Source organism: Phasianus colchicus, chromosome 30 (assembly GCF_987193195.1).
Source record: "Phasianus colchicus chromosome 30, bPhaCol1.hap1.1, whole genome shotgun sequence".
Lineage (NCBI taxonomy): Eukaryota > Metazoa > Chordata > Aves > Galliformes > Phasianidae > Phasianus > Phasianus colchicus.
The window spans coordinates 2268087-2292764 of record NC_143465.1 but is presented as its reverse complement, the minus strand read 5'-3'; the positions used below and the strand labels follow the sequence as shown (position 1 = coordinate 2292764).

Here is a 24678-nt window from a genome sequence, read left to right as displayed (position 1 = left end):
GGGCTTTGTGGAGAGTGGGCGGGGCTTCGGGAGGGGGCGGGGCATTTGGGTGATGGCGGTTTGATGCGATAGGCGGAGCGCCTGGAGGGGGCGTGGCCGTGACGTACTTCCGGTAGCGCCGCCAATGAGGAAGGGGCAGAGCGGCGGCGCGCGATGGCGGGCGAGGCGGTGACGCTGCAGCTCGGGCATTACGCGGGCTGCGTGGGCGCCCACTGGTGGGGGCTGCAGGTGGGACCGGGGCCGCTCCCGGGAGCGGGGCGTTGGGAGAGCTCCGCTCTCACTTCTTTCCGTCCTTCCTCCCGCAGCGCCGCCCCCCGCAGGACACCGAGCTGAGCCACGCCGCGCTGCTGCGGGCCGGGCGGGAGGGCTGCACGCCGCGTCTGATCGCGTTGGAGTTGAAAGGTACGGGGGCTGCGGACCCCCCCTCCCGGTGACCGCGCCGCTCCCGGTGACCGCCGTCTCTTGCAGGCGGTGTTGGCCCGCTGGGGCGCGGCGGGGTCCGAGCGGAGCCGCTGGCGGCATGGTGAGTAGCGGGGGGTGCGGGAAGGAGCGGGGCTGCCGGCAGCCGCCGCCGCTGTGCGTTGTTTGCAGGCGCGGGGATGTGGCCAACTACGCGGAGCCGGGAACCGGGACGGAGCAGCGACCGGTGAGGGAACGGCGAAGAACGGGGCGGGGGAAGCGCTGCGGTCGCTGCAGCCCCGGGGTTCCGTCGTTCGGTGCCGCCCGATGCTCCCTGCCGGGCTGCGGATTCGCGTTGGGACAGGCGAGGTTTCCATCCATAACCGCCCCTCCTGGGCTTTTTCTGTAGGGAGACGGTTCAGCTGATGGAGACGGCAGCTCCAGCGCTTCCGTTCAAGGTGCGTGTGCCACGGTTTGCGCTGTCCCTGCGGCTTTGGTTCAGTCGGTGAAGATGGAAGAACCAGCAGCATAGGGGAGGGCGCAGAGTAACATCTCCTCGCATAGAGAAAATGGTAGAAAAGAAGTAAAGAGCTTCAACCATCCCAGCCATCTGCAGGAGGAGCTTTTCTTTCTCCTTTTTTCCATTCAAGGGGTATTGAGAGGGGAAAAGACCTCCTTGGTTCTTCCTTCTCTCTCCAGATGCAGCTCCAGCCCCAGGGAGCAGCACGCAGCTCTGGTCCGATTATCTCAGCGTTCAGCTGCACCCCAGAAGCATTTATGTCCTCCAGCAATACAACCACGATGGGTATGGCTGAGCACAGAGACCCACAGCCTTGTGCCCACAGATGTGTGAAATAAAGAGCTTATCCTGTTTTTTAATTTTCTTCTGTAGGGATTCTGGTCGTCTAGAAGCCTTTGGGCAAGGAGAAAAGCTCCTGCAAGATGCTGGCTGTATGGAAGAGGTGGAAGATCGCCTCCACTTCTATGTTGAGGAATGTGATTATCTGCAGGTGTGACAGCATAAGTCCAAGCTCCCTGTTTAGTTTTCCCTGCTTTAGCATTAAGCAGCAGCTCACAGCCCAGCCCTCACTTTGCACAGGGATTTCAGGTCCTCTGTGACCTCCACGATGGGTTCTCTGGAGTTGGTGCCAAAGTGACAGAACTGCTGCACGATGAGTATTCAAGAAAAGGAATCCTGACCTGGGGCTTGACTCCAGTCACTCCTAACATGGGAGTAAGTAAAGGGGAAAAAAAACTCACAAGAATAGCTGAAGCTATTCTATCCAATCAAATGACATTATTTCTCTGCATCTCTTTTTCATTTTTTCCCCCCCAGGATCCTCAGAAGAACTTTTACAGAGTGCTGAACACAGCCCTTGGCATCGTGCACCTCTCTGCTCACAGCTCCCTGTTCTGTCCTCTGTCACTCAGCGGCAGTTTAGGAATCAAACCCCAACCTCCCATCACGTTCCCCTACCTAAACTACGACGTAAGCCCTGTGCCACATCTCCCCTAAAAGTTATTCTCTGCAGCTGTGTGTTTCAGTGATGTATTTGACACTGTTTGCTCAGCAGAAACAATGATGCCTTTTCCCCTTTGTTAGCAGAGCCTGAATTGCTGGTTTATCATTTTTATATTTGATGTCAAAGTTCATTGATTTTTATACACGTTACTGAAGGAACAGAAGAATTGAACTTGTCCTTCAACACTTCCATTTGCCCCTTTTGCAGGCATCCCTGAACTATCACAGCAGTGCAGTTCTGGCAGCAGCACTCGATGCCCTCACAGTTCCGTACCGCCTCTGTTCCTCTCGAGGCTCCATGATGCACCTTGCTGAGATGCTCAATTTCTCTGGGAGAAAGGTAAGAGCTGTGAACACATCAACCTCAAACTCCTTCAGATCTACAGCAGGAGGATGGGGAAGGTGATGCAGACCCTGAATTTGTCACCTCTCCTCAATCAGGTTGTGGCTGCGTGGGCTGCTGTTCCCTTCCCTGCTGTGCGTGGCCACTCACTCCCAGATGCTTTATGTGCACACCAGCAGGACGTGCCCTGGAAGCTTCTGTCCTCATGTGGGGAGCAAAAGGTCAGCCGCTGTTTTGCTCAGTCTGTTGTGCTAAGAGGAATTTGCAAAGAAAACCCAACCAGGTAATGAATACTTAAACTAAGCCTTCTGTTAGCACTGTTAGCAATAATCTCTTACAGTCATTGTCCATCAGGACTGTCAGTCAGATTCAGAGTCCAGTGATATTATTTGCTATTAGCTACATAGCAGAGCAGTTAAAAAGCAGCTGAGTCACCAAAATCTTCATTAACGTCCCCCTGAAAACCATGAATTTGTTCTTTCTGCTGCAGCTGCCCAGGACAGCAGCCACCTTCTCCACTTCATGCCTGTGAGACAGCTGAGCAGGTGCTGCAGTATTATTTACACACTGTGTTTCCTGGGGCATTCAGGTTGGTAAGAGGCTCCTTAGGAAACACTACATGAAATGGAAGACAGAGTTTGGGGTAACTTCATTCAACTTCTTCCTGGCAGTGCATCCCACATTCTCGAGCAGCCATGTGTTACTCTACCTCCATATCCCCACATTTTTTCTTCTCTGCTGAGCAGACAAGGCTTCCTCCTAGACGATCTTTCCAGTTATTCTGTAGCAGGTAATGTTGCCCCTTGCAATTATTTTGCAGTAGAAAACAATCCTGTGGGGCAGAAGGGTCTAAAAAAAGTACAGGATCCTTTTCTGAGTTTGCAGGGTAAAAAAATGATGAGCAGCAAGCGACTTCTGTGCTGCACTGAGTGCAAGCAAAACATCTGCTTATCAACAGCACCATGGAGTAGAACTGGGAAACCAAGTTTTGATTCCTATGTTTAAATAAAAATGTTTTCTCCTGAAGCTGTTGAAAGCATCCCTGTGCTGACATCGCTGCAGTCCTCACCAGCTCTGCGCACGCTCCTGTCTGATCTCTGCAAGGACCTCCAGAAGTTGGGCACTCGGCGCTGTGCCAGCTTCTTTGCTGCAGGAGTTGAAGAGGACGACTTCCACGAGGCCTTCCAGGAGCTGAGAACTCTGTCACAGTGCTATGAAATGGGTTTTGAAGGTGATAACTCTGAGGATGAAAGCGACTCGGACTGATGGAGCTTTATTACAGGAGATAGAGGAAGGAAGGAGATTATTGAGATTGCTTTCAAAATAAAGGGCCATTTTCAGAGCCATTCCCAACTGCGACTTCCTTTTTATTTTAGACTATTAAAAGGCTGGCTCGAGTTGTGCAGTCTACTTGCACTTGTGTTCAAGGAGGAAAGCTGCTTTTCTTGACTGCACCCAACTCATGTGCTTTAGAGTAAGACCACACAATAAATACCATCTGAATTGTTAACTTTCCCATATACAATCAACACAAGGGAAAAAAATTTACAAAAAGTCTTGTGTTCCACATGAAAACAGACATCTTATGATACAGTATTTACATGCAAAGGTAGAACGGTCCAAATCTTTACTGCAGACAGAACCATCACTTCTGTCATCCTGCTTCTGAAGTGACTCACACTGATTCTAAAGGAGGATATTCCTCTTTGTTCCCTTAGTTCAATGCAGATGGAAAAGTGCTGCTTGGCAGAAATTCAAACGAACCAAAAGAAAGGTGCCACCAAGTACCTGCAGAAGCATTTTTCCTCTGTTAGCTGCAGCGAACAGCTCTCCTGCTGCAGTCAGGAAAGCCTCAGTCGTCGGGTTCCTCCTCAGAAAGCAGGAGGTCTTTGTCTGACAGCTGGTCTGCATTGCTGGTGCTTGTTGCATCCTCCTCATCTTCTGAGCTCCCATCGCAGGAGGTGTGGAACAGCTTCATCAGTTCCCTGAACCTGTGGGATACCTGAGGGAGAAGGGAAAGCCAAACTGAGCAGGGGCCTCAAAGGTGAGAGGAAAGAGGAGTTTCAAGTAGAAATATCTTGTTATGAAAGGTCAGGCTTTATTTGTATTTTTTCAAGCATAAAAATACGATGAGATTTTATACCAGACTCAATCCTAAAGGCAAATTCAAATGAGAGCATGGAGTTGCTCTGTTGAGGATTCTTATTCTCTGATGCAGCATCATATTGAGAATTAAGTTTGGGCTGCATGTACAACAGCAGCTCCACACCCCTCCTTCCTTCCCAACCCCTTTCCCTGTTCAACAAACACAGCATTTCCACACCACCCTTACCTCAGCAGCTGTCTTGTTGCCCAATTTCTGTGAGATGGCCTGGAAAGTTTCCAGGTGGGCTCCTTTCTCCTGGCAGGTGGTGAGGATGACTCTGTCTGCCTCCCTGTGAAGCAGCAGGATGGTTATCAGAACAGCCAAAACCATGAGCTAACAATACTGCTGCCAACACAAAACTAAGAGCTCAGTTCCCAAGTGAAGATCAAACTTCACAACCTCAACACAACACAGCAGACCTGTTCTTTCACTACGAACACTCAGAGGAAATCTCTCTGGGCAGAACTGCTGTTACCCTGTTTTTATCTTTTTGTAGGGAAAAAGGTGTGGATTTTTTTCCCTTCCCCACCAGCTTGGAGCACTGCAGCAATTACACTGCCACAAGCAGAGGCAGTGCTCCTGACAGGAGCAAAGCAGCAGCTATGGTAGACTGTGGTCAGAGGAAACAAGACAAAGATAATCAAAGGGGGGAGAGGGGAGCAGAAGACATTAGAAAATAGGAAAAGGGGATGAAAATAAAGAACTCTCTCAAAATACCATGGGTAAATCCAAACACTGAGCACACTAAGGATGTAAGATACAGTGTAAGCAGATGTACCTGGTCCAGAGAACAACCTTCTCCCCAGTAGAGCTGACTTTGCTGTTCTTGGCACACACAGTTGCTTCTGTGACTCGCTGCTGTTGCTGCTCCTCTTCCTTTTGCCCCAGGGAGGCAGTGCACACTCCATATTCCAGCTCCTCAGAATGCTGGTGCACCTGGAAGCAGTTGTTTGCATTTGACTTTAATCTGTTCTCAGGAACACTTCCAGTGCAGCCCATTTTATCTGCTTCCAAAGCACAATTACTGGGGGACGGTGAGCAGCAGCTCTTACCCAGTGCTGGTTTTCTAGCTGATGTTATCCAACTCTGCTTTGCTTCAGATTTTCCTTCCAGAGCCAAAGGTGGTCCCTCAAATTCTCTTGCACTTAATTTTGAAGAATGACCAAACTTATCTGATGGATCTGAGGGAAGCCCTTCAGTCTGACACAAACTGTTTTTGGAGGAGTCGGGTCGCACGGAGCCTTTCAGTGTAGCAGAACGAGATGACAAGAGCAGATCTCTGCTCAGCTCAAGGGAAGCATCCACATCTCCTTGCTGCTGCTGCTTCAGTCCTTCACTGCCACTCCCTGCACTGCGAGGGCTGCCTTTGGTTTCTTGAGGTAGTTTTGGGGCAGCTTTCTGCACTCGTGTCCATCCGGGTGCAGCAATGAAAGAGTGACTGTCCTTGGCAGCACTCACAGAAGCACTCACAGCTCCTTCCTGGACCCGGCGTTCTGGCAATGCAGCTTTGTCTGGAGATGTGTGTCTGCTGCAGGCTGCTCTTCCTTCTGGGTGAGATCCTGGTAAGAAACCCAAATAACCTGAGCTCAGTTCCTGTATGAAAAAGCTTCTGGAGGTTTCACGTATTTATTTTAAAGAGGCTTTTGGATTCTAGAGGATGAAGCAATAAATGAGAGCAGTCTGGGAGCAGTTTGTAATGCAGCTGCACTTTACTCATATTGCACTTCCAAGAAAGCACTCTGCAGTCCATTTCCTTCAGTACTGTGAGATGCTACAACTACTGCTGTGTGGGGGAAATGAGCACATAGAAAACCTTAAGTGCTCTGCCCAGAACAAAGTTCTCAGGTGAAACAGGTGTTGATGCTTTCAGTGCCCCATTCACAAAACCACGTAGTAAATTTAAACCCCTGTATTTGACCCCTTGTATTTGTATATAATATATATATTATATAAACCCCATAAGCTTTGAATAGACTCCCAGAGGTCCCTTTCAGTTTGTTTATCCTGCAGTGATTTTGTTTCCCCTTCTCTGTGCTGGACTGAAGGAGTAACGTGATGGAGATTATTTAAAGGAGGATTAAGGAGACTGATTTTGAATTATTGTGCTAATATCAAAACTGGGAAAAAAAAAAAAAAGCAGTATAATGGAGTGGTGGTGCTGGGAACAGAGTTAATACGTTGGCAACAAGCTTAAATGTATCAATAAATTTAAAAAAAGGGACAATATTTCCAGTCTGGAAAGCTTTTTTTGAAGTGAATGCTTTGGATATATTGCATTTAAAGCATCTCAATAGATCTCCATTAGGAAGTTCCATGCTTGTTTTCATCTGTGGAAAAGGGTTTAGGGATAAATGCTAATAAGCATCTGTATACAGGACATTCACATACCTGCAGGCAGAAGATCCCCTTTCCTCAATACAGTTTTTGTTCTGCTCTGGACATCCTCCCCCTCATCTCTGTTCTCCAAGTTTTCTTCTGCAGGTTCCTTTGATGTTCCAGAATCTTTCCCTTCAGGCTGAGGACTCGATTCTTGCTGAGCAATGCTGGCACTCAGCTCTTGAGAATCTTTATTTTTATAAAATTTGTTTTCACACACCTGCAAATCAGTGAATAGGCATTAAATTACAGATGTGTTGGATCCAACCAGACGCAACACCTCAGCCTTTGCTTCCAAAGCATTACTTGATCCTAACTAAGGCTTCAGTTTGACAGTATGTTTGCATTTAGGAAGCCAAATCTCTTCCATTAGGAGATAGACCAGAGAAGGCCAGGAAGGGCAGACAAAACACTGAAGAGGAAGGCAGGACTGGTTATCTGTACTCTCTTCCCCAACACGTGGTACTTCAGAGACAGTAGACCTGTGTCTGAAAAGCTCTCAGTGAGGCTCATGGCAGAACTATCCCCTGCACCCACCACACCAAAAGCTTCACCTCACCTTACTGCTACAATGGCTGCAGCTCCTCCTTTTGCTTTTCTTCAGCTTGAGTTCACCACTCCCTTCATGGCAGGAACACGAGCATTCCTTCATCCCATCTCCCCACTCAGCCTCCTGCAAACAGACAGACTGCAGCTGATCAGTGTGCACTGCACACAGATGGCAGATCTTCTCAGGCTCTTTATACAGACACACTTATTTTTGTGGACATGCATTTGCCTAGAGTCCAAATACAAGGACTAATGAGATGCCCCAGGCCCACCTTGTCGTTGTTCTGGCCTCCAATTTCTTTACGTTTCTTATTTTTGGGGGCTGAATGAATCTTGGGTGGTTCATCCTCTTCTTCTACATCTGGCAAAGACACCTCTTCAAAGCCATCAAACTAAAAGAAAACAACAACAACAAAAAGAACTGCTCTATCACCACAGCTCTCCAAAAGACCAAACTTCATTTTCCCTGTGAATTTCTAAATACTGAGATCACTTCCAGTGCCCCACCAGCCCAGTTGTGTTAGAAGAGACAAATGCTGTATAAAGAGGTTTTAAAGGTTTGCTCCACTCCAACAGCTATCCCATCCTGCTGCCTCCATTGCTCTGGAAACGCAGCCATGATTGGAGCCTTTCAGGTTCAATTTTTATTATATTTTCTTATCTTTCCTGGTCCTATGAGGACCAGAAAACATCACTGCACCTCGTATTCCTTCTCTTCTGTCCAGTTGATTTCCTCAAAATCCCCCATGCGGCTGGCTGAGGGTCGTAAGTGGTCAAAGAACACAGAGAACTCATCCTGCAGGTGGTCGTGTCCTTTCAGCAGTTGCCACATTTGGGTTTTCAGCTGAAAGAGAGAAATCCAGAGAAAATGAGTGTTTCGTTCCACGCCATCACATTCTTCTGAGCAGGATTTCTCAGGGCAGGCAGAATATCAAGGCTTATTACAACTCCAGTGTGGAAGTTTATGTCGTGTTGGTATTAGCTCAAGAATATTTTGAGATCATTCCATATGCAGATATCAAATTAGCAAAGAAAGATCCCTACAAAATGCTGCGCGTGGAGACTGAGAAGGAGGATCTCATTGTTTCTCAGGGATTTACAGAAAGATTCGTGGATGCCTCCTTACCTCTGCAATCTCCTGGGGGAGGCAGTCCACAGAACTCTGCAGAACTTTGATGATCTTTTGATGGTGGGCAGGATTTTCAGCAAAGCAGATCTCCAGCTGCCTGAGGAACTTCCGGCTCTTCTCAAATGCTTGCTGCTCCTCAAACTGATTAAAAGGAAAAAAAAAAAAAAAGATTCACTCCTCATGAAAAAAAAAACACAGAAGGAATTTAATGGATGAAACCTCTGCTTCACTGATGGGAAAAGTGGAAGGCTGACTTTTGAGACAAGGAAACCATTCCACTTGCTGCATCTGCCCATGTCTCTCTGTGGTCAGGTTCTGGGACTCCAGGGGGAAAGGCTGATTGATTCTCCACAGTCACACCCAGAATAAGTCTCATAACAAACACCAGACATTTCAATTCCAACTAATTAAGCAGAAGGTAAACAAATGATTTACCACCTGTTTTTTCTTGCCCTGGGGAAAATTCCTCATTCTTTCACTCCCATAAGCATTCACGCTGTCTGTTTCTTTCAATCTACCTACCAGCCCACACTCCAAAGCTTGTTCTGGCAAAAGAAAGGCAGCAAAGTCTGTGAGCAACTGTGGCCAGTCATGCAACAGTTTCTGTAAAGTGAAATATAGATCCACAGCTGTTTGCTTGTCCATGCTGATCTCAAACTCGTAGATAACACGGAGGAAGTCTTCATACTTTCCAGGAATGTGCTGCAGTGCTTCACGCACCTGCAAAGAACAACAGACCTTTATAGGACTGTGTGACACCCAGGAAGGAAAAAGTAAATGTAGGAATCTCTGATCTCTTGCTACTCTATCTCCTAATGGAAGAATGCTGTGAGCATTCTTACAGTGCTCCCAGTTTTGCTGGGCCAACAAAATCTCTTTCTTCAAAGGTAAAAGCAGACTGCTCGCAAGGGAGAAGGGAACCAAACCCAAGAACGTGTAATTCTGAATTTAAAACAGGCTCAGTATATTCTGGGTTGATCCCAGACAACAGCTGAGCATCCCCACAGTCACTCTCTCCCCACTTCCTCTGAGCAGGGCAGGGGAGAGAATAGGAAGAGCAGAAGAAAGAAGAAAACTCCTGGGCCAAGATAAAGGATTTAGAAGTAAAGGAGCACCAGGTGGTGTGCTTTGAAGAATGGCAACCCCATCCAGGCCAGCAGCAGTACCCACAGTTAGAAATGGCATTGTGCTGCTCAGAACTGAACTGTGTTTGAGGATTCAAAGAGTCTGATGTAATCCCAAACATGAACAACTGCTCTGCCTTACCCTGGTCAGATATGCCTGTGCAAATGCCAGATCCTTCTGCTCCCTCAGGGGGTCCCTCTCCAGGATGTTTTCATCATACAAGAGGAGCAGCTTTGATGTGTCTTTGCTTGCACGTGCCCGGCCCCTCTTATTTCTGGTTCTGTGAGAGCTCCTGCTTTTCCCAGGGGCTTTCATGCTCTCTCCTGTGAAGAAACACAAATTAAGTCATACACCCATTTTTCATACATTCTCTTGGCTGGCAGACAACTATTGTTCACACCACAATACAGAAGGAGCTTTTTCAGAATTGAGGTTTTCATAGTGATCAGTGAACTTTTACACCCTCCTCTAAGCATACGAGTAATATAATTTTCATTAACATAATGCCATAATGGAATGGAAAGTACTGCAACAGTAGGGGGTGGCAAAGTCTTTGGCAACAAGCCCAAACGCAGCATCAGCAGCACAGACATGAAGGAAAACAGCTGCTTACCTGTGGAAGGGCTCCAGTAGGCACAGATCTCCAGCAAAGAGATGCTCTCACCTCCACTGCCAACCTTTAAATGAGGTCTGGGAAGAGGTGGCTCCTGGCTCTACCCCTTCCAGTCACTCAGGTGCATTGCTTGCACCTGAGTTCCCCTGTGTTAGCCCTGCCTTCCCACCAGGTGCTCAATCACCTGTGATTTAGCATTTCCACTACAATTAGTCAGACTAATGATATAAATTGGCTGCTTATAGCAGTCAATGAGAGAAATCTCTGGAAACAGCCAGAAACCCATCTCTGACCTTAGCTGCTACACAGCTGTCCTTTTATTGCTCTCCAGCATGACCTTGTAACATGAAATTCAACTCAGCAAAGATGTGACACAGAGTGTCCCCATTTGTCACTTTGAATGCAGGCAGCAGTTATATTTCCCCATGCCCTGTGTCAAAAGAAACTGACAAAGCTTACCTGGTGGCATTCTGTGGGCTTCCACCTGTGGGGCCATGTTGGTCAGCGTGAAGGCTGATTTAGGTTCCTCTGATACATCTCCACATACTTCATCATCTTTCTGTGAGCTCTCTATTCCCTCCCCTTCCTCCTCTTCCTCTTCTTCTGGCTCAGAGTTCTCTTCCTGGGAATTCTCTTCTTCAGAATCTCCTTCTTGGCTTAAACGTCTCTCCGTTGCAAGCCAAGTCAGCTTTTCCATTGTCTCCTAAAAAAGAAACAACAAAACCCCAAATCATTTTCTCTTAGTGTCTGTCTGTCATTCAGCAACCAGCTCACTCAACTCAACAAGAACCAGAACCACACTTCTTTGTGCAGTTCTGCACAAACCTCAGCGTCAGAATCTGAAATTTATAAAAGCCTCAGGTTTGGGAGAACTGTGCCAAACGATCCTTAATGATCTTATTTCTGGAACGTTGTCTCAGAAACTACTTTTCAACTAAAGCATTTTGGACTAACAAACAGCCTCACTTGAGAAAGTCCTTACAACTCACAGGAGTTTAAATCTGGGATTTTGCAAAGTATTCCTTTAAGTTTAGACTCAAAATCTCCTCACTGCTTCATTTCTCCAAAACCAACACAAGTACTACAATAACATATGGTTAACATTCCATCCTTCTGATCAGGTGCAAACTGTGATTTTTCCTTACTTCACGGAGGCGTTTTGGAACAGCAACGTTTTTTAAAGCTTAGTTTGCTCTTACCTGAAGTTCAGGCACTGAAAGGATGGATTCTTCTGAGGCTGACGACATTTCCTCATCTTCATCTTGTGTAAAATCATCAAAGTCATCATCCTCTTCCTCCTCTTGCCCTTCCCTTTCTCCTCCAGTTTCAGGGCCAGCAGGTGTTCCAACAGACTGCCCATCCATGCTGGATGAATCCTCTGGTCTTCCTAGAGGGCTGCTAAATTCTGTTTCAACATCTGCTGTGGATGAATGATTCTTTGGAGACTCACTGCTTGCTTGTGCTCCACCAGCAGCACCTGCTTCCCTCTGTGGTTCATCACGGGGAGACGACTGCAAAGCCCTCCTTTCTTCTTCTCCCTTCTCTTCACACAAAGCATGCTCCTTTTTAATTTCTTTCAGCTCATTAACACATGAGCACGCAGCCTCCATGTTCAGCTCCTGGCCAAGCCCCAGCATGAACTCCTCCTTGACCTCAGCACACAGTAGATTTCTCTTCTGTACTGGATTTACTTCCTTGACAGCATCATTTGAATCTTCACCTTCAGTTTTCACTGTTTTATCTGTATCTTCTAAACGAGGCAAAAGATCCACAGACAATGGCTCTGAAGCATTCTCTTCTACTTTTACCACAGTCCAGCTACAGCAGTCACTCTTGTTTACCTTTTCCTGACTGCCACTATTTGAAACAGTGGGGTTTGCACTGCATTCCTTCTTGGGGGAGGCAGCTGAGCACGGAACACACAGCTCCTGGGGTTCAGCCTTGGGCTCCACCACAGGACAGGAATTCTTGTTTCCAGCAGTGCACGAAGGAATCAGATTCAGCTGCTCTTCACTTTCACCAACAGATGAAGCAGAAAGACCGACAGGGTTAGGAGAGACAATCAACGAAGGAATTGAAGATGTCACCAGAGGTTGATTTAATGGACATGGGAAAGTGGAAGGATTTACCAGTAAGGTTGTAACTGGAATAGCTTGAGTGCCTCTGCCAACAGCTGTATTTATGGACTGAATCATATTGCAACCATTGCCAATGTTAACCACTTTCACAGTGGTAGCAGGCACAGTAAGGATGACAGGAGATGGCTGAATCAAAGGTGGAGCTTTTATCAGTGGGGCAGTTTTTGTCCCTTTCTTCTTTTGGTATCCCTTACGAACACAAGGTCTGCGTATTTTTGTTCCAGCCAAATCTGGTAACATCAATTTGGGCTGAAAAGTTACTGGATTTGAGGGCACCAGAGCTGGTGGCACAGCACCTGAGAAACCTTGCCTGGAGTCCGGATGTGAAGCAGAGAGCACATTCTGAAATTCCAAGCCATCCCCACTCCCTACCACTGCTGGGACATTCAAAGGCTGCACTCCTGGAACTGTCTGCACAACCGTAGCTGGTTGGATTAACTGAGGAATCTGAACCATCACTTTGCCAGGAGCAGCTTCTGAATGGGATAACTTCACAGTTTTCTGAATGTTAACGGTGTTGGAACCGGGCTGCAGGCAAGGACTTGGTCGAATGAGGACAGGCTTGAGTGCTGAAGACTTCTGTCTTCTCCATGCTCTCCTAGAGAATCGATTGGCAAGAGGCTTCAAGGTCAGGACTAGTCCCTTTGGCATGAGAAGAGGGTATTTTTCACCACATTCTGTGTCTGAAGATTCCTTTTCCGTGCCCAAGAGGTCTGATTCCTCACCAGTTGAGCCTGGAACCTCCCTGGCATCTTCTGCTAATTGCTTCAATTCCCCCTGAATGGAAGGCAAGCTTGCCTAATAAAAAAACAAAACAAGAGGTTTTCAGACCAGTCCAAAGGCTCTTCCTACCCTCAAACAGCACTGTAGAAGCAGCAGCAGCAGAAATTGTACCTTTAGCCAAAATGGCAGGCGATGCTCTTCCCTTTCCACAGGTGGCTTCCACTCATTAGGTTGGATTTCATCACAGCACTTGAACAGAACAGGCAACTGCTTTGTCTTTTTATAGTGCTATGCAGAGAAATGCAAGGCAACTGTAGTCAGAACACCTGTCTGATAACTGGTGGCACGCAGGCTAAGAACTGCACTGAGTAAAAGCATTCATTAGAATTAAATAATTAAAACCACTACAAAAAGGTACGTAAGCACAACTGTAATAATAAAAGCTGAACTAAGTCACATTTGCTCTTAGGAAACTGTCAGCATGTACACAAAAAGGTCCTCAGAGCAAATAGCACACCTCTTACTGCATGCCAATAGGAACTGAATCTGGAAGACACCGATCCACAACACATCACTTACTCTGATGATGTTATCTGGAGCTCGATTCATATTGAGATTCTTGATTCGCACTGTCAGCTGGTGGGCAGTTTTTGTTGGCAAGAGATACTTGCTGATCAAAGGCTTTGGAAATTCTGTCCCTTCAAAATGTTTCAGACCCAAAGCTAATAAACTGAAGAAGGAAGGAGAGGAAAACAAAGAAAAAAAACCAGTATTTTAACAGTACTCTGGAATGTTATTTGGATGTGCTGTTCCAGATAGACAGGTATGCATCCTAGTCATTCTAGGTATGCATCCACAGACAGTTTGCATCCTAGAAACTCTCCAGACAAAGAAAGCTCACACGTGTGTGTCCTGTTCAGTAATTCTAAGCACTTACTTGTCCTCTGCCTTGGTGAAGATAATCTTGTCCCGAGGAGGGTTTGCTTTCAAGGAACATACTGGCAGTAGCTCTGGATACATAAAGACTCTCCTTGTTGCCAAAATCCATGCTACTTGCTTTGGCAAACATGGAAAATCATTGGCTGTGAAGAGATAAGGACAGATGCATGAATGGCAAATACTGCTACTCACTTCTGACTTCTTGAAAAGAGTGGTTTTTTTATTCCTTTCTGTGGACCTTTCCACTTCCACTGCAAAAAAGTGTCACTTTCCCTCAGTTTTCAGAATTTGCATGTTGCCCAGCTTCTGCTGTGAAAGGGAATTCCTGATGTGTATTAAGCAACACATCTGGCACAATTATTTCCAGTTTCACAGCTTTCCTGATGGAGCTCTGCAGCTCATAAATATCATCTACAGAACAACAAATAGCAGGATTATGAAGCTGAACAGAAGTCAACAACTTTCATTTCATGCTTTATTGGGTTAAAAGTTTACGAAGTGAAAAACAGACAACAAAATTAAAGCTTTGCCTAAAGATATAAGAAAATTATCAGAGAAATTTCCATTTCAAACTGTCTGGACTTCACCTCATTTCAGCAGCGTGTAATTCCCACTCTAAACACCTCCCCATCACCTCTCCCCTCACATACATACCGCTCTTCTTTGCAGCTTTGCGAGGGCTGCAGTCAACCTGAACTTGGGCATGGAAATCCTCAACGAGCTGCAAGGCTCCCTTCAAGTTACAGGGCTGGAACATTGTCTGAAACTTTGGATAGAACGACTGACGAAGGAGTGTGGAGCTCTGAGCAAAGTTCCCCAGCTCGCTCTGCAAAGCCACACAAATCAAGAAAAGATTTTAAGAAGTCTCCAAAGGCGTTTTTAAGAGCATGTATGTCAATGCAATCATGCAACCAGTAATAGCTGGCCAAGTGGCAGGCATAGAAAATGCACTGCTATGGATTTTGTCTTGTTTTTCAACTCTACGAATCTCAGCTGTTTTTTAATACTTAGCTTTGTCTGACCATGTGAAATCCCCAACTTTCTGGAATCTTTCAAGGTCACTAAAAGTTCAGTAATTACAAAAGTTGTATTTGTTGAGCTTTGTTTTCTATGTTTCCAAGGAAACAGCACAAAACTACACTGACCAGCCAACCCAAAGCACTGTTCTCAGCACAGTGGGAATTATTTCTTCAAGTACTGAGTCCACTAATCAGCTAACAACATCACTCCTTTACCATGAGGTAATCTCACTCAGTTTAATGGGATCAATTAAACAAATAAAGCTCTCTAAACTTCCCCAGTGACCATCAATCATTAAGAGTGGTGCAGCTGTTTTTAGACATATCCTTACCAAAAACATCTTCGTGGTACTTGCTTCTGAAGTTAAAGCAGGGTTGGAACTTGCAAGAAGATGGATTTGAGTCAAAAGCTGAACATGCTTGTAAAATAAAACGAGACAAATGGGGATTGTCAGTGTATCAGTAATCCAAGAAACCCAAAAGCATAACAGAAAGGAGCAAGAAATATCTCCTGAGAACCACAAATAATAATAAACAAAACAGACAGACCTCAAAAGAAGCCTTTTAAACAATAGCAAACTGAGGAGAAAACTTGAATACTTAAGATCCAACTTCAAATGCAGCTTTTAAAATTAATTTATAGAATGAAATGCATCAAACTGTTTGCTGTACCATTGGCTTCCCTCCACCCAAGGCAGCACACAGTGAATATTCATTAGGTCAAACCTGATAATATTTTATTACCTGCTGCATTTGTTGCTGCAGCCTTTTCCTTTGTGCACAGTCCAAAACAAGGCTCTGGAGAGGCTTCTCATTCTGAGGCTTTGATTTCTCTGTCTCTTGTGGTGGCTTGATAGATGACTTCTTCATTCTCAACTGCTCAAGTTGTTCTTTCACAGTGCGGTGCTGTTCATTCAGTAAATTGGCCAAAGGCTCTTCAAACCTGTTTGAGACCAGGCAGACCAAAATATAAGCATACGACTAATAATCACCTGTATTCAATTAGAATGTTTTACTCTGTAGCTGGTTTAAGAATTGCTGAGCTCTCCTCTGGTACTGCTCATCCAGAGAAGAGTACTGAGAAACCTCCAGCCTTCATTTTAGCTCCTTTCCCAAACAGATACAGCTTCAACTGGAGCTGATCTGCCCCATAAATAAGGAGACATCACACCCTTACTGCAGTTCACCTTTAGGCAGTTTCTGTAATTTCTTAAACAAACTGATATTGCCCAGAAAGAAAGGCACTGGAGCCTTTTCTCTCTGAGCTACAAGTATAATTCATATCAAAAATCATCAGAAGTTTATTTGCACACTTTAGTCTTTTCAAACCTGAGCTTCAGCAGTTCTATGCATTCTTTTCTTTAGGAAATGCTACTATTACATTCAAGTTATCTGCTTAAAAGATAAAATACTACACCTGGTCAAACCTGTTCAATATCACAGGAAAAAAAAAAGGATTATATCCTTCAAAGTAATGGCCTTTGCTGAAAAGGCATCATCCCCCTGGTGGATGGCACAGCACAGCTGCAGGTGATGCTGAGCTTCTTGCCACAGCAATTATCAATAATTAGTTCTATGACAACAATCAGATGGTATCACCTCAGTGCCTGTGGAGTATTGAAATTTGGTCGTGACTCCGTGACGTTATCTTCATCTTCTGGACCTTCATCTTCCATGTTTGAGAAACCCATCTCATCCTGAAACTGCCAACAAACACACAGTAACAGTCAGGAAAAGTATGCTTAAGGATGACATTTACCACAACAAAGCCCATGATGTTCCTCTGAGCACATTCACCTCTGCAGAGGTTTCTGGAGCTATACAAGTTCCTCCCCAGGGTTACAAATTACACTTTTGTGACAGATCTTTGCACATATTCAGCATGAAACATCTTACAGAGAACCCTCTTACGACTGTAGAGTTTTCATGTCAGATTTGAGAATGATCTGTTCTTCAGTGCTAGCACTTACTGTCTCAAACAGCTCCTCCATCAGCTCATTCACTTCCTTTTCTGCAAACAAAATTAAAAAGAAGTTTGAAGATTCCTCCTGCAAGACACCTGGCAATCCTGTCATAACGTCAAGCCATTGAATGAATCTCTCCTGCAAAGTACAACCACCCTCCTCTGGGAAACAGAGGCCCAACAAGGAAGGGCCTCTGATACACACAGAACAACTGAGGTTGGAAGTGACCTCTGGAGGCCATCTGCTCCTGAAGCAGAGTCACCTACAGCTGTTTGCTCAACACAACACCCAGGTGGCTTCTGTGCATCTCCAAGAACTGCACAGCCTCCCTGGTCAACCAGTGCCTGAGCTCAGTCACTGATTAGCAAGTTGTATCTGACAGCACACAGCAGCTCTGGCTAGATACCTCCATGTATTCAGGGAAAGCCAGTTCTGCATAGAAAAGCTTGTCAAATCAGTATGCAGGATGTTCTTTTTCTTTTTTTTTTTTTTATTTATTAGCCTACACTGCAAAGCCTTTGCAACAGAACACTTTTCAAGATAAATTACTAATCCTAACAGGAAAGGCAGCAAGATTCCCAAAGGACTCACTGGTAATTCTCACAGCACGATCATTTCTGAAGTCCTCTGTATCTGGCTCATCCAGATCTTCCAGGAAGTTGTACTCGGGGTCATCATCGTCGTCTAATTCATCTAATAGGAAGTATGTTGTGAAATGTCATTACTCTGCCCCAGGACCAAATCACTGTGTACAACATATGTGTTACAAAATGAGACAACGGCTGCCACCAAGATCATGAACAACAGGAGGAAAAAGCAGTCAAGAAGAATTAAAAAAGCATCAGGCTCCATCAGTTCCAACAAGCACCAACATGCTTGTACGTACCTTCATTCTCCACATCATCATTCATGAGCCCTCCAAGCCACCTTTTCCATTCTTCATCATCTGCAGTGTTGGGATCATACATATCAGGTGTGATATCTGGGGCTCGGAGTTCAGCCTCCAGCTGACCAAGGGGAACATCCTTCAGGGGTCTCTTGGATCGGGTTCTGAAGGCAATGAGGCTGTCTTCCAGAGGCTGAAGAGTTAGGAAAAGCATGAAGGAATTACAGTTTCTCTGACACAAGGATTTTCATCACAGTAAGAAGAATCCAATGCCAAAAGTATCAGAAAGCTTTTATTACTCTTGCTATTCAGTTGTTACTCTTTATAAATACACTGTTGCAATGCTCCTCCACAAACATTCCACTCTGCTCTCCCATCCCACTACCTGTCATTAACCTGAAGCTGCAGCACAGCTCTGTTTCTTCATCACTCCACACCCCTGCACACTACAGCAGTATTTTTCTCAATATTAATATGAAATAGCACTTTTTACAAGCAATCTTCCCTGTGTATTCATAGCATTCTGACCTGCCACAGAATTACATTTAAGAGCAAAAAAACAATGAAAATGAGAAGCTTATGTGCACAAACAGCAAGCGTGGTTATGATACAAGAAATGAGAATTGTGTGTCATTAATAGTGCTTTGCTAACAGCTGCCACCACTTTCACACAGCTCTCCTGTCCTACACACCAAACATATTCATCTCATTTACATGTACAAACTGGGAGCAGAATGCAGTAAAAATAGCAGAGAACACCAGAGAGCCTCCTCTTTTTTTAGCAAATCTTCATTCAAAAGGAAAAAATACTCCCATAGCATCCCAAAATAGGGTACCTGGTAGGAGTCCATGCACACTGGGCTGGAAGCCAGTTCTTCATCCACTGCATGCAGCTTCTCCATGAATGTGCTGTCTTTGCTTTGCTTTGGTTTAGGAGGAGGTGGAGGTCCCATGGGAACTACTTCAGCACTAATATGTCTAACAACAGGCGTAGGAACCTTCTCCACCTAATTAAAAAGGCCTCTGTGTTAAAAGGATTCATTTAGAACAGATTTCCAAGGACAAATTAAGTTGTTGGGTTTTTTATTCCCGTTTGAGCACAGTTTAGCACAACAAAAACATGGGAGATGCTTCAGTTCTCACAGCTTGTTGTTGATGCAGGTCTGGTGATACCCAGTCCCTATCATATTGTAAATATTCCTCCCAGAGCCAAGCACAGAAAGCCCTACTCCCTGCACTCCTCCCAAAAATAATCAGAGGAATAAAGATTATCTGAAGAAGAGCAGACTGCTTCCATTGCCAGGGCCTTTTTTAAGCACTTCTATTTTAGACAAAGTTTTTTCTGCCAAAGTTGCATTTATCTGCTTATCACAGAATAGCCTGGGTTGAAAAGGACCACAGTGATCATATGCTTCCAACCCCCTGCTATGTGCAGGGTCACCAACCAGCAGCCCAGGCTGCCCAGAGCCACATCCAGCCTGGCCTTGAATGCCTGCAGGGATGGGGCATCCACAACCTCCTTGGGCAACCTGTTCCAGTGCCTCATCACCCTCTGGGTGAAAAATTTCCTCCTAACATGCAACCTAAATCTCCCCTGTCTCAGTTTAAAACCATTCCCCCTTGTCCCATCACTATCCACCTCATAAACAGCCATTCCCCCTCCTGTTTATACTCTCCCTTCAAGTATTGGAAGGCCACAATGAGGTCTTCCTGGAGCCTTCTCTTCTCCAAGCTAAACAAGCCCAGTTCCCTCAACCTTTACTCACAGGAGAGCTGCTCCAGCCCTCTGACCATCTTAGTGTCCTCCTCTGGACCTGCTCCAAAAGCTCCACATCCTTCTTGTACTGTGGGCCCCAGGCCTGGACACAGTACTGCAGATGGGGCTTCACAAGAGCTGAGTAAAGGGGGAAAAGAGCTGAGTAGAGGGGGAGTTTCCTTATGCAGGAACCATTGCAGTGGGACCCCAAATCTACACAGCACCTGTAACGCCACCACGGTTTAAGGCTCTGGTATGCAGGGTATGTAAGGTATGTAATTTCCATTAATAATTCAGGAATAATAACTGAAGGCTCTTTCTAAAAAAGGCAGCAATTCTCTTTTAAGCTCACCTCACAGAGTGCTCCTCCCTCTTCATCAGATGATCGCCGTGTCCGGGACCGCTTTGCTCCCCGAGGAGAGGAGGCAGTGCTCTCCACATCACTTTCCAGTAAGCTCTATCATGCAAGAGATACAGAATGCAATCAAACAATCATGCCACAATCAAACCTCACTTCAGCTAATTTTCCCAAAGATACTTTTTTAGGGAATAATACAGAATTCAAGAGAGATTACTAGAAGTTCTTGGTAATTTACAAGCATTCACTTGGTAAAATAGAACGTTCTGCAGCCTCAGTGATGCAGACAACACCATACTGAACAGATCTTAGCACAGGGGCATTCACCTCTTCTGCAGTCTCATCTTCATCTTCATCATCAGGCTGGTATTCTTCATCAGAGGAATCATCCTCCTCAAGAGGAATGTCCACAAACTGAGGTGGCTGCAATACAACAGAAGAAACGTGGCAGCTTTTAACAGGCAACATAAAGCACTGCACTCCAATGCTACACTATTAGATGAGTCTTTCTAACAGCATCCCAGAGGCCAGCCAAAAGACTCCCTGCTAATCAGAGTGTCTCAGCACAGCCTGCAACTTCCCAGCAGTAGTTCACTTACCTTTACCTCATTTGCCTTCTTAATTGGAGAAATATTCCATGTTGGAATCACCTGAAGAGAGTAAAAACACCTCTTATTCAACCAATTACATCAGGTGAGTAACTGAGCTTAAGTCTTGCTCTCCATCGTAGCCAAATAACAACAGACTTTGAACAAATGCTTTATAAACCATCCCTGGAATCTCTGGAGGCAATAACTAACTTATTTTATTATATATATTTATATGACTCTGACCTGACTCTGCTCATCTAAAATGAATTGGTTTTACACAGTTGTATCAAAAACACACACACATAACTTCTGTCAACCCAATCTGGAAAGCACCCCTGATGCTTTCTTTAGAAGTCCCACCAATCAAAGGCATCAGGTGTAATAATTAAAGCAGGTGATGAACTTACCACTCCTTTCTCCACAACTTCTTTCAGTTTGGAACGAGTCATTTTGGGTTCCTAGGTTTAAAACAGAAAACCACCATCTGTGTTCAGCTCCTTCAACTGCAAACTTTACCCCAGCAATTATTAACTACAATACTTTTCTCCCTTGAATTCATTACTTTTTAGACACGATCTGAGTGAAGTAAAAATGATTCAATAATTTTATTCCATAATTCAAGCTCATAAATGTGACTTGCTTCACCCAGGTGCCAAATCTGGTAGTGAAATGGAAGAGATGATACTACCCACCCTCTCTATACCACAGATAAAGAGGGTAGACTGGAGAATTTGTGTGTTTGGGTAGACCAACAGGGGAAAAAAAAATTGAAAAAGCTTTTTACTTACAAACAAAGGTATATCCTCTGTTTCACTGATTGCTGCTTTCATCATGGCAACCACATGCTCATTGGTGATCACCTCCTACAGGAACACACACACAAAAAAAGGTCGCCTTCACATTCTGTTTGTTCAAAAGATGCAGGTTTTTGGTGAAAGTTGGAATCATGAGGCAGAAATAATGAATGCACAGTAATTGCAGGCACTCACATGCAGGATATTTCTCACATTGACCACTGTCAGGTTGTGCTGTTTGGCACCATCTTCTAAGGTGCGATCGAGGGTATCATCTAGCTTGATATCACAGGACAGAGACCTCTCTTCTTCTTGACTTTTCCCTTCCCTTTTCCGTTTGTTGGCCTTCCTCCTCCTCTTCCTCCTCTCAATATCTTCTCCATCTTGCTCCTCTGAAAATAAACAACAAAACAGGATGCTTCTGACAGTACGACTTACAAAAGAAACAAAGCACACTAATTCTGTAGATACTAAAGTGGTAGCAGCTTGCCAGCAGCTGATAATGAAATCTTCCAAATGGAAATGGCCATAAGAACTCCAACAGAGGATTCCAATTCTGGAGGAGCTCACTGAGTCACACCAGTCAAGCAAATAAAGGCGATGCATTTGACATTTCTACATCTGATTTTACGGCGTGTCTCAGCAGCCCCTTAATGCTCTTGCAGGAGGAGCTGTTTCAAGCATGCAGTCAAGATTAAAACAATCAAAACTCCCAGACACAATACAGCAAGAGCAGGTTACAATTTCCAGGACTTAAAATGTTTCCCAAATGGTGTTGTTTTGCTGACTCAGAGAAAAGAAAGCAATCGAAACTTCCTCTGAAGGAAAACAGTACTTTGAGTAACTGAAAAACGCAGAGATCATCTCCAGCAGGTTTCACTTGAATGCCTGTGGTTTATTTAGCCACTGAGTTACAGAGCACGGGATGAAAGATTCAAAAAACACTGCACTTGAACAGCCCTCAGCATGGCATACACACCTCCAAAGTTCTGGGTCCTTCACATCAAGTTGTTCTGTGCACAAAGCTTAACCAAAGGAACAAATTGCCCCCAAACACTACTTTTCCCCATTAGTCTGCTGGGGCCACTCACCAGGTCTGGTGCTCTTCAACAGCTTCATTGCAGCAGGACTTCTAACAGCTAGCTGCAAATTGCTCCTCGAGGGAGATTCCTGCACTGCAGATGGGTTGTCGGTCAGACACAGATCTCTCTGCACATTTGCTTCCACCTCTGCATGCAGCTTAGGAGTTTTCCCTGCGAACAGTGTTCACCAGGTTACAGTCAGGCACAGAGACAGGTGAGCAAGGTTAACAGGCTCCTACTTTAAGAAAGTTCATCAGAACCCATTCCAATCCATTAAATCAATGGTACTGAGTCACGCTCTGCCACCCAGGCAGTGAAAACGACCCAAGTGCTTCAGCAGCACGATTTCTCCTGCCAGAAACACACGCAAGCAAAGTGAGCCTCACCTCCAGCCATCTGCCTTTTTCCCTGCCTTAAACATGTTAACAAACAGCTGCAACATCAGAAAGTAACAGTGAGGGGCAGGCATTCCTTCACCAGCCAGCATAGAATGCTGGCAGCCAGAACACCACAGCTGACTGCAACCTCAGCCATCCCTGGGCTCATTTAAGGTTATTCTGCTGCTGGAAGGATGGATTCCATTCCCCTGCCATTGCAGTCCTGCACAGCTCTAGGATTTCCATGGGACAGCAGCTGTGAGCTGACTGCTGTGCCACTCCCAGTGTGAAATCAGCTCTCAGTCAAACCAGAGAGCTACGCACAGAGCGGCAAAAGCGAGGACAACGCTTTGCACAAAGTAATGAGGGAGCACTGTCAGGTTTTGCAGCAGATTACAACGAGCAGCTGGAGCTTTCTGAACACCTCGAGGCAGAACGGGAAACGTGTGCCTGTGTGATAAACCTCCAACAGAGCAGCTCTGTGCTGGCATTGCCATCAGCTCAGGAGCAGAATAGAAACCAACAGCTCCAGTTCCTTCTCTTTTTGGGCTCAGATCCTCAGCCTCGCTGGACACAGAGGCAGAAATGTATGACAGGGCAAGAAAACAACAGAACAGTCACTGCGGGAAAGCAGATGCCAAGCATTTATGTCAGCATACAAAGACTGGAGATATAAAATAGCACCGCCATGACCAGAAATGCCTCTCAGAGCTCTCAGCAGCTGAGCCCACTGCTCCCTAAAACGCTCCATACCGCCTGAGAGGCAAAAAGAGCCCTCTGTCAGACAAGTGCTGCCTCGCTGTTCATCACAGACCATTTTTTTGGAAAAACAAAAGGCGAGACAGCCGTCCCAAGCTGAGGCCTGGCTTTGGACAGCCACGCACTGCACACAGCACACACAAAAAAATCTCTTTTTTGGAAGTTATTATAGGGAGTGATTGCTACCCGAGGTCCGTAGGAGAGGAAAACCTAAAGATGGGAAGCGTAGGGTCTGCAGAGCAGAGCGCACGGAGGTCTGGAAGAAGCTCCGTGTGGTGGAGCTGCTGACGTTCCCCATTCGCTTTCAGACATTTTCAGGGAGAAAAACCAACTTTTGAGACAGCGCAGCGCGAAGGAGGACGAAAGCGAAGGGCGGGAGGAGGCGAGGAGGTCTCCCGGTTCTCCCGGTTCTCCATCACGGCCTCACAGCGGGCAGCCCCGCAGGACCCCCCGCCTTACGGCACCTCCTCACCTTCCTTCCCCCCTTCCAGGCGCTTCGCTTCCTCCCCGCTCTCCGGGGGAGCAGCGCAAGGCTCCGCGGCGCCGGGCCGGCCCTCGTTCCCCTCTTGAGGCGCCGGCCGCCTCCCGCCTCTGGGCAGCGCCTCCGCTGCGGTTCTCCACACGGCTGCGGGAGGCGGCGGCGGTTGCGGTGGTGGCGGTTCCCCGTCCTCCCCGCTGCCGCTCCGCTCCCGCGGGCTGTGAGGCCCCGCGGCCGCCGCCGCCGCTCTCCGCTTCTTGCAGGGCAGCATCTTCAGCGACAGCGCCATCCCGCCGCCCACCTGCGAGAGGGGAGGGAAGCGGCTGAGCGCGGCGCAGCGCCCGCCGGCCCCGCCGCGTTCCGTCCCGTTGCGGCTCCTCAGGAAGCGGAAGCGCCGCGGAGGCCGCGCGCAGGCGCCGCGCCGCCATCTTGGGGCGCTGAGGACCGGCCGCCATGTTGGGGGGGGAGAGGGGAAGGGAGACACCGCCATGTTGGGGGGGGCGGTCGCCATGTTGGGGGGGGAGGAAGGGAGACACCGCCATGTTGGGGGGGGCGGTCGCCATGTTGGGGGGGAGGAAGGGAGACACCGCCATGTTGGGGGGGGCGATCGCCA

General features: G+C 46.4%; 2 protein-coding genes across 3 annotated transcripts; one reads left to right on the top strand and one right to left on the bottom strand.

Annotated features, from left to right (window-relative positions):
• The first annotated feature begins 3 nt into the window (after positions 1-3).
• On the top strand, positions 4-3617 carry MSTO1 (misato mitochondrial distribution and morphology regulator 1). Its single transcript, XM_031611437.2, has 14 exons — positions 4-228; positions 306-402; positions 469-523; positions 592-646; positions 809-857; positions 1099-1204; positions 1292-1409; positions 1499-1633; positions 1736-1888; positions 2130-2261; positions 2363-2547; positions 2755-2853; positions 2936-3054; positions 3292-3617. Exons 1-14 carry the CDS (start codon positions 154-156, stop codon positions 3528-3530), a joined length of 1617 nt encoding a protein of 538 aa, XP_031467297.2. The 5' UTR covers positions 4-153; the 3' UTR covers positions 3531-3617.
• A 30-nt stretch (positions 3618-3647) lies between these two features.
• On the bottom strand, positions 3648-24457 carry LOC116240874 (GON-4-like protein). Of its 2 annotated transcripts, XM_031611434.2 has the most exons (31): positions 24060-24457; positions 22461-22622; positions 21565-21761; positions 21364-21438; positions 20983-21033; positions 20585-20635; positions 20313-20408; positions 19980-20084; positions 18708-18878; positions 17872-18064; positions 17577-17678; positions 16992-17032; positions 16621-16724; positions 15766-15964; positions 15354-15440; positions 14657-14828; positions 14001-14145; positions 13643-13793; positions 13235-13351; positions 11402-13138; positions 10662-10905; positions 9731-9912; positions 8987-9184; positions 8462-8605; positions 8036-8179; positions 7608-7727; positions 7346-7459; positions 6799-7006; positions 5189-5969; positions 4597-4699; positions 3648-4266 (listed from the first exon to the last, which is right to left on the bottom strand). In XM_031611434.2, the coding sequence occupies exons 1-31, from the start codon at positions 24352-24354 to the stop codon at positions 4117-4119; spliced, it is 6639 nt and encodes a 2212-aa protein (XP_031467294.2). In that variant the 5' UTR covers positions 24355-24457; the 3' UTR covers positions 3648-4116. The 2 variants fall into 2 exon arrangements, with proteins under 2 accessions (XP_031467294.2, XP_031467295.2); XM_031611435.2 differs by lacking the exons at positions 3648-4266; positions 4597-4699 and having other exon boundaries at positions 5195-5346; positions 5463-5969.
• Positions 24458-24678: the final 221 nt, after the last annotated feature.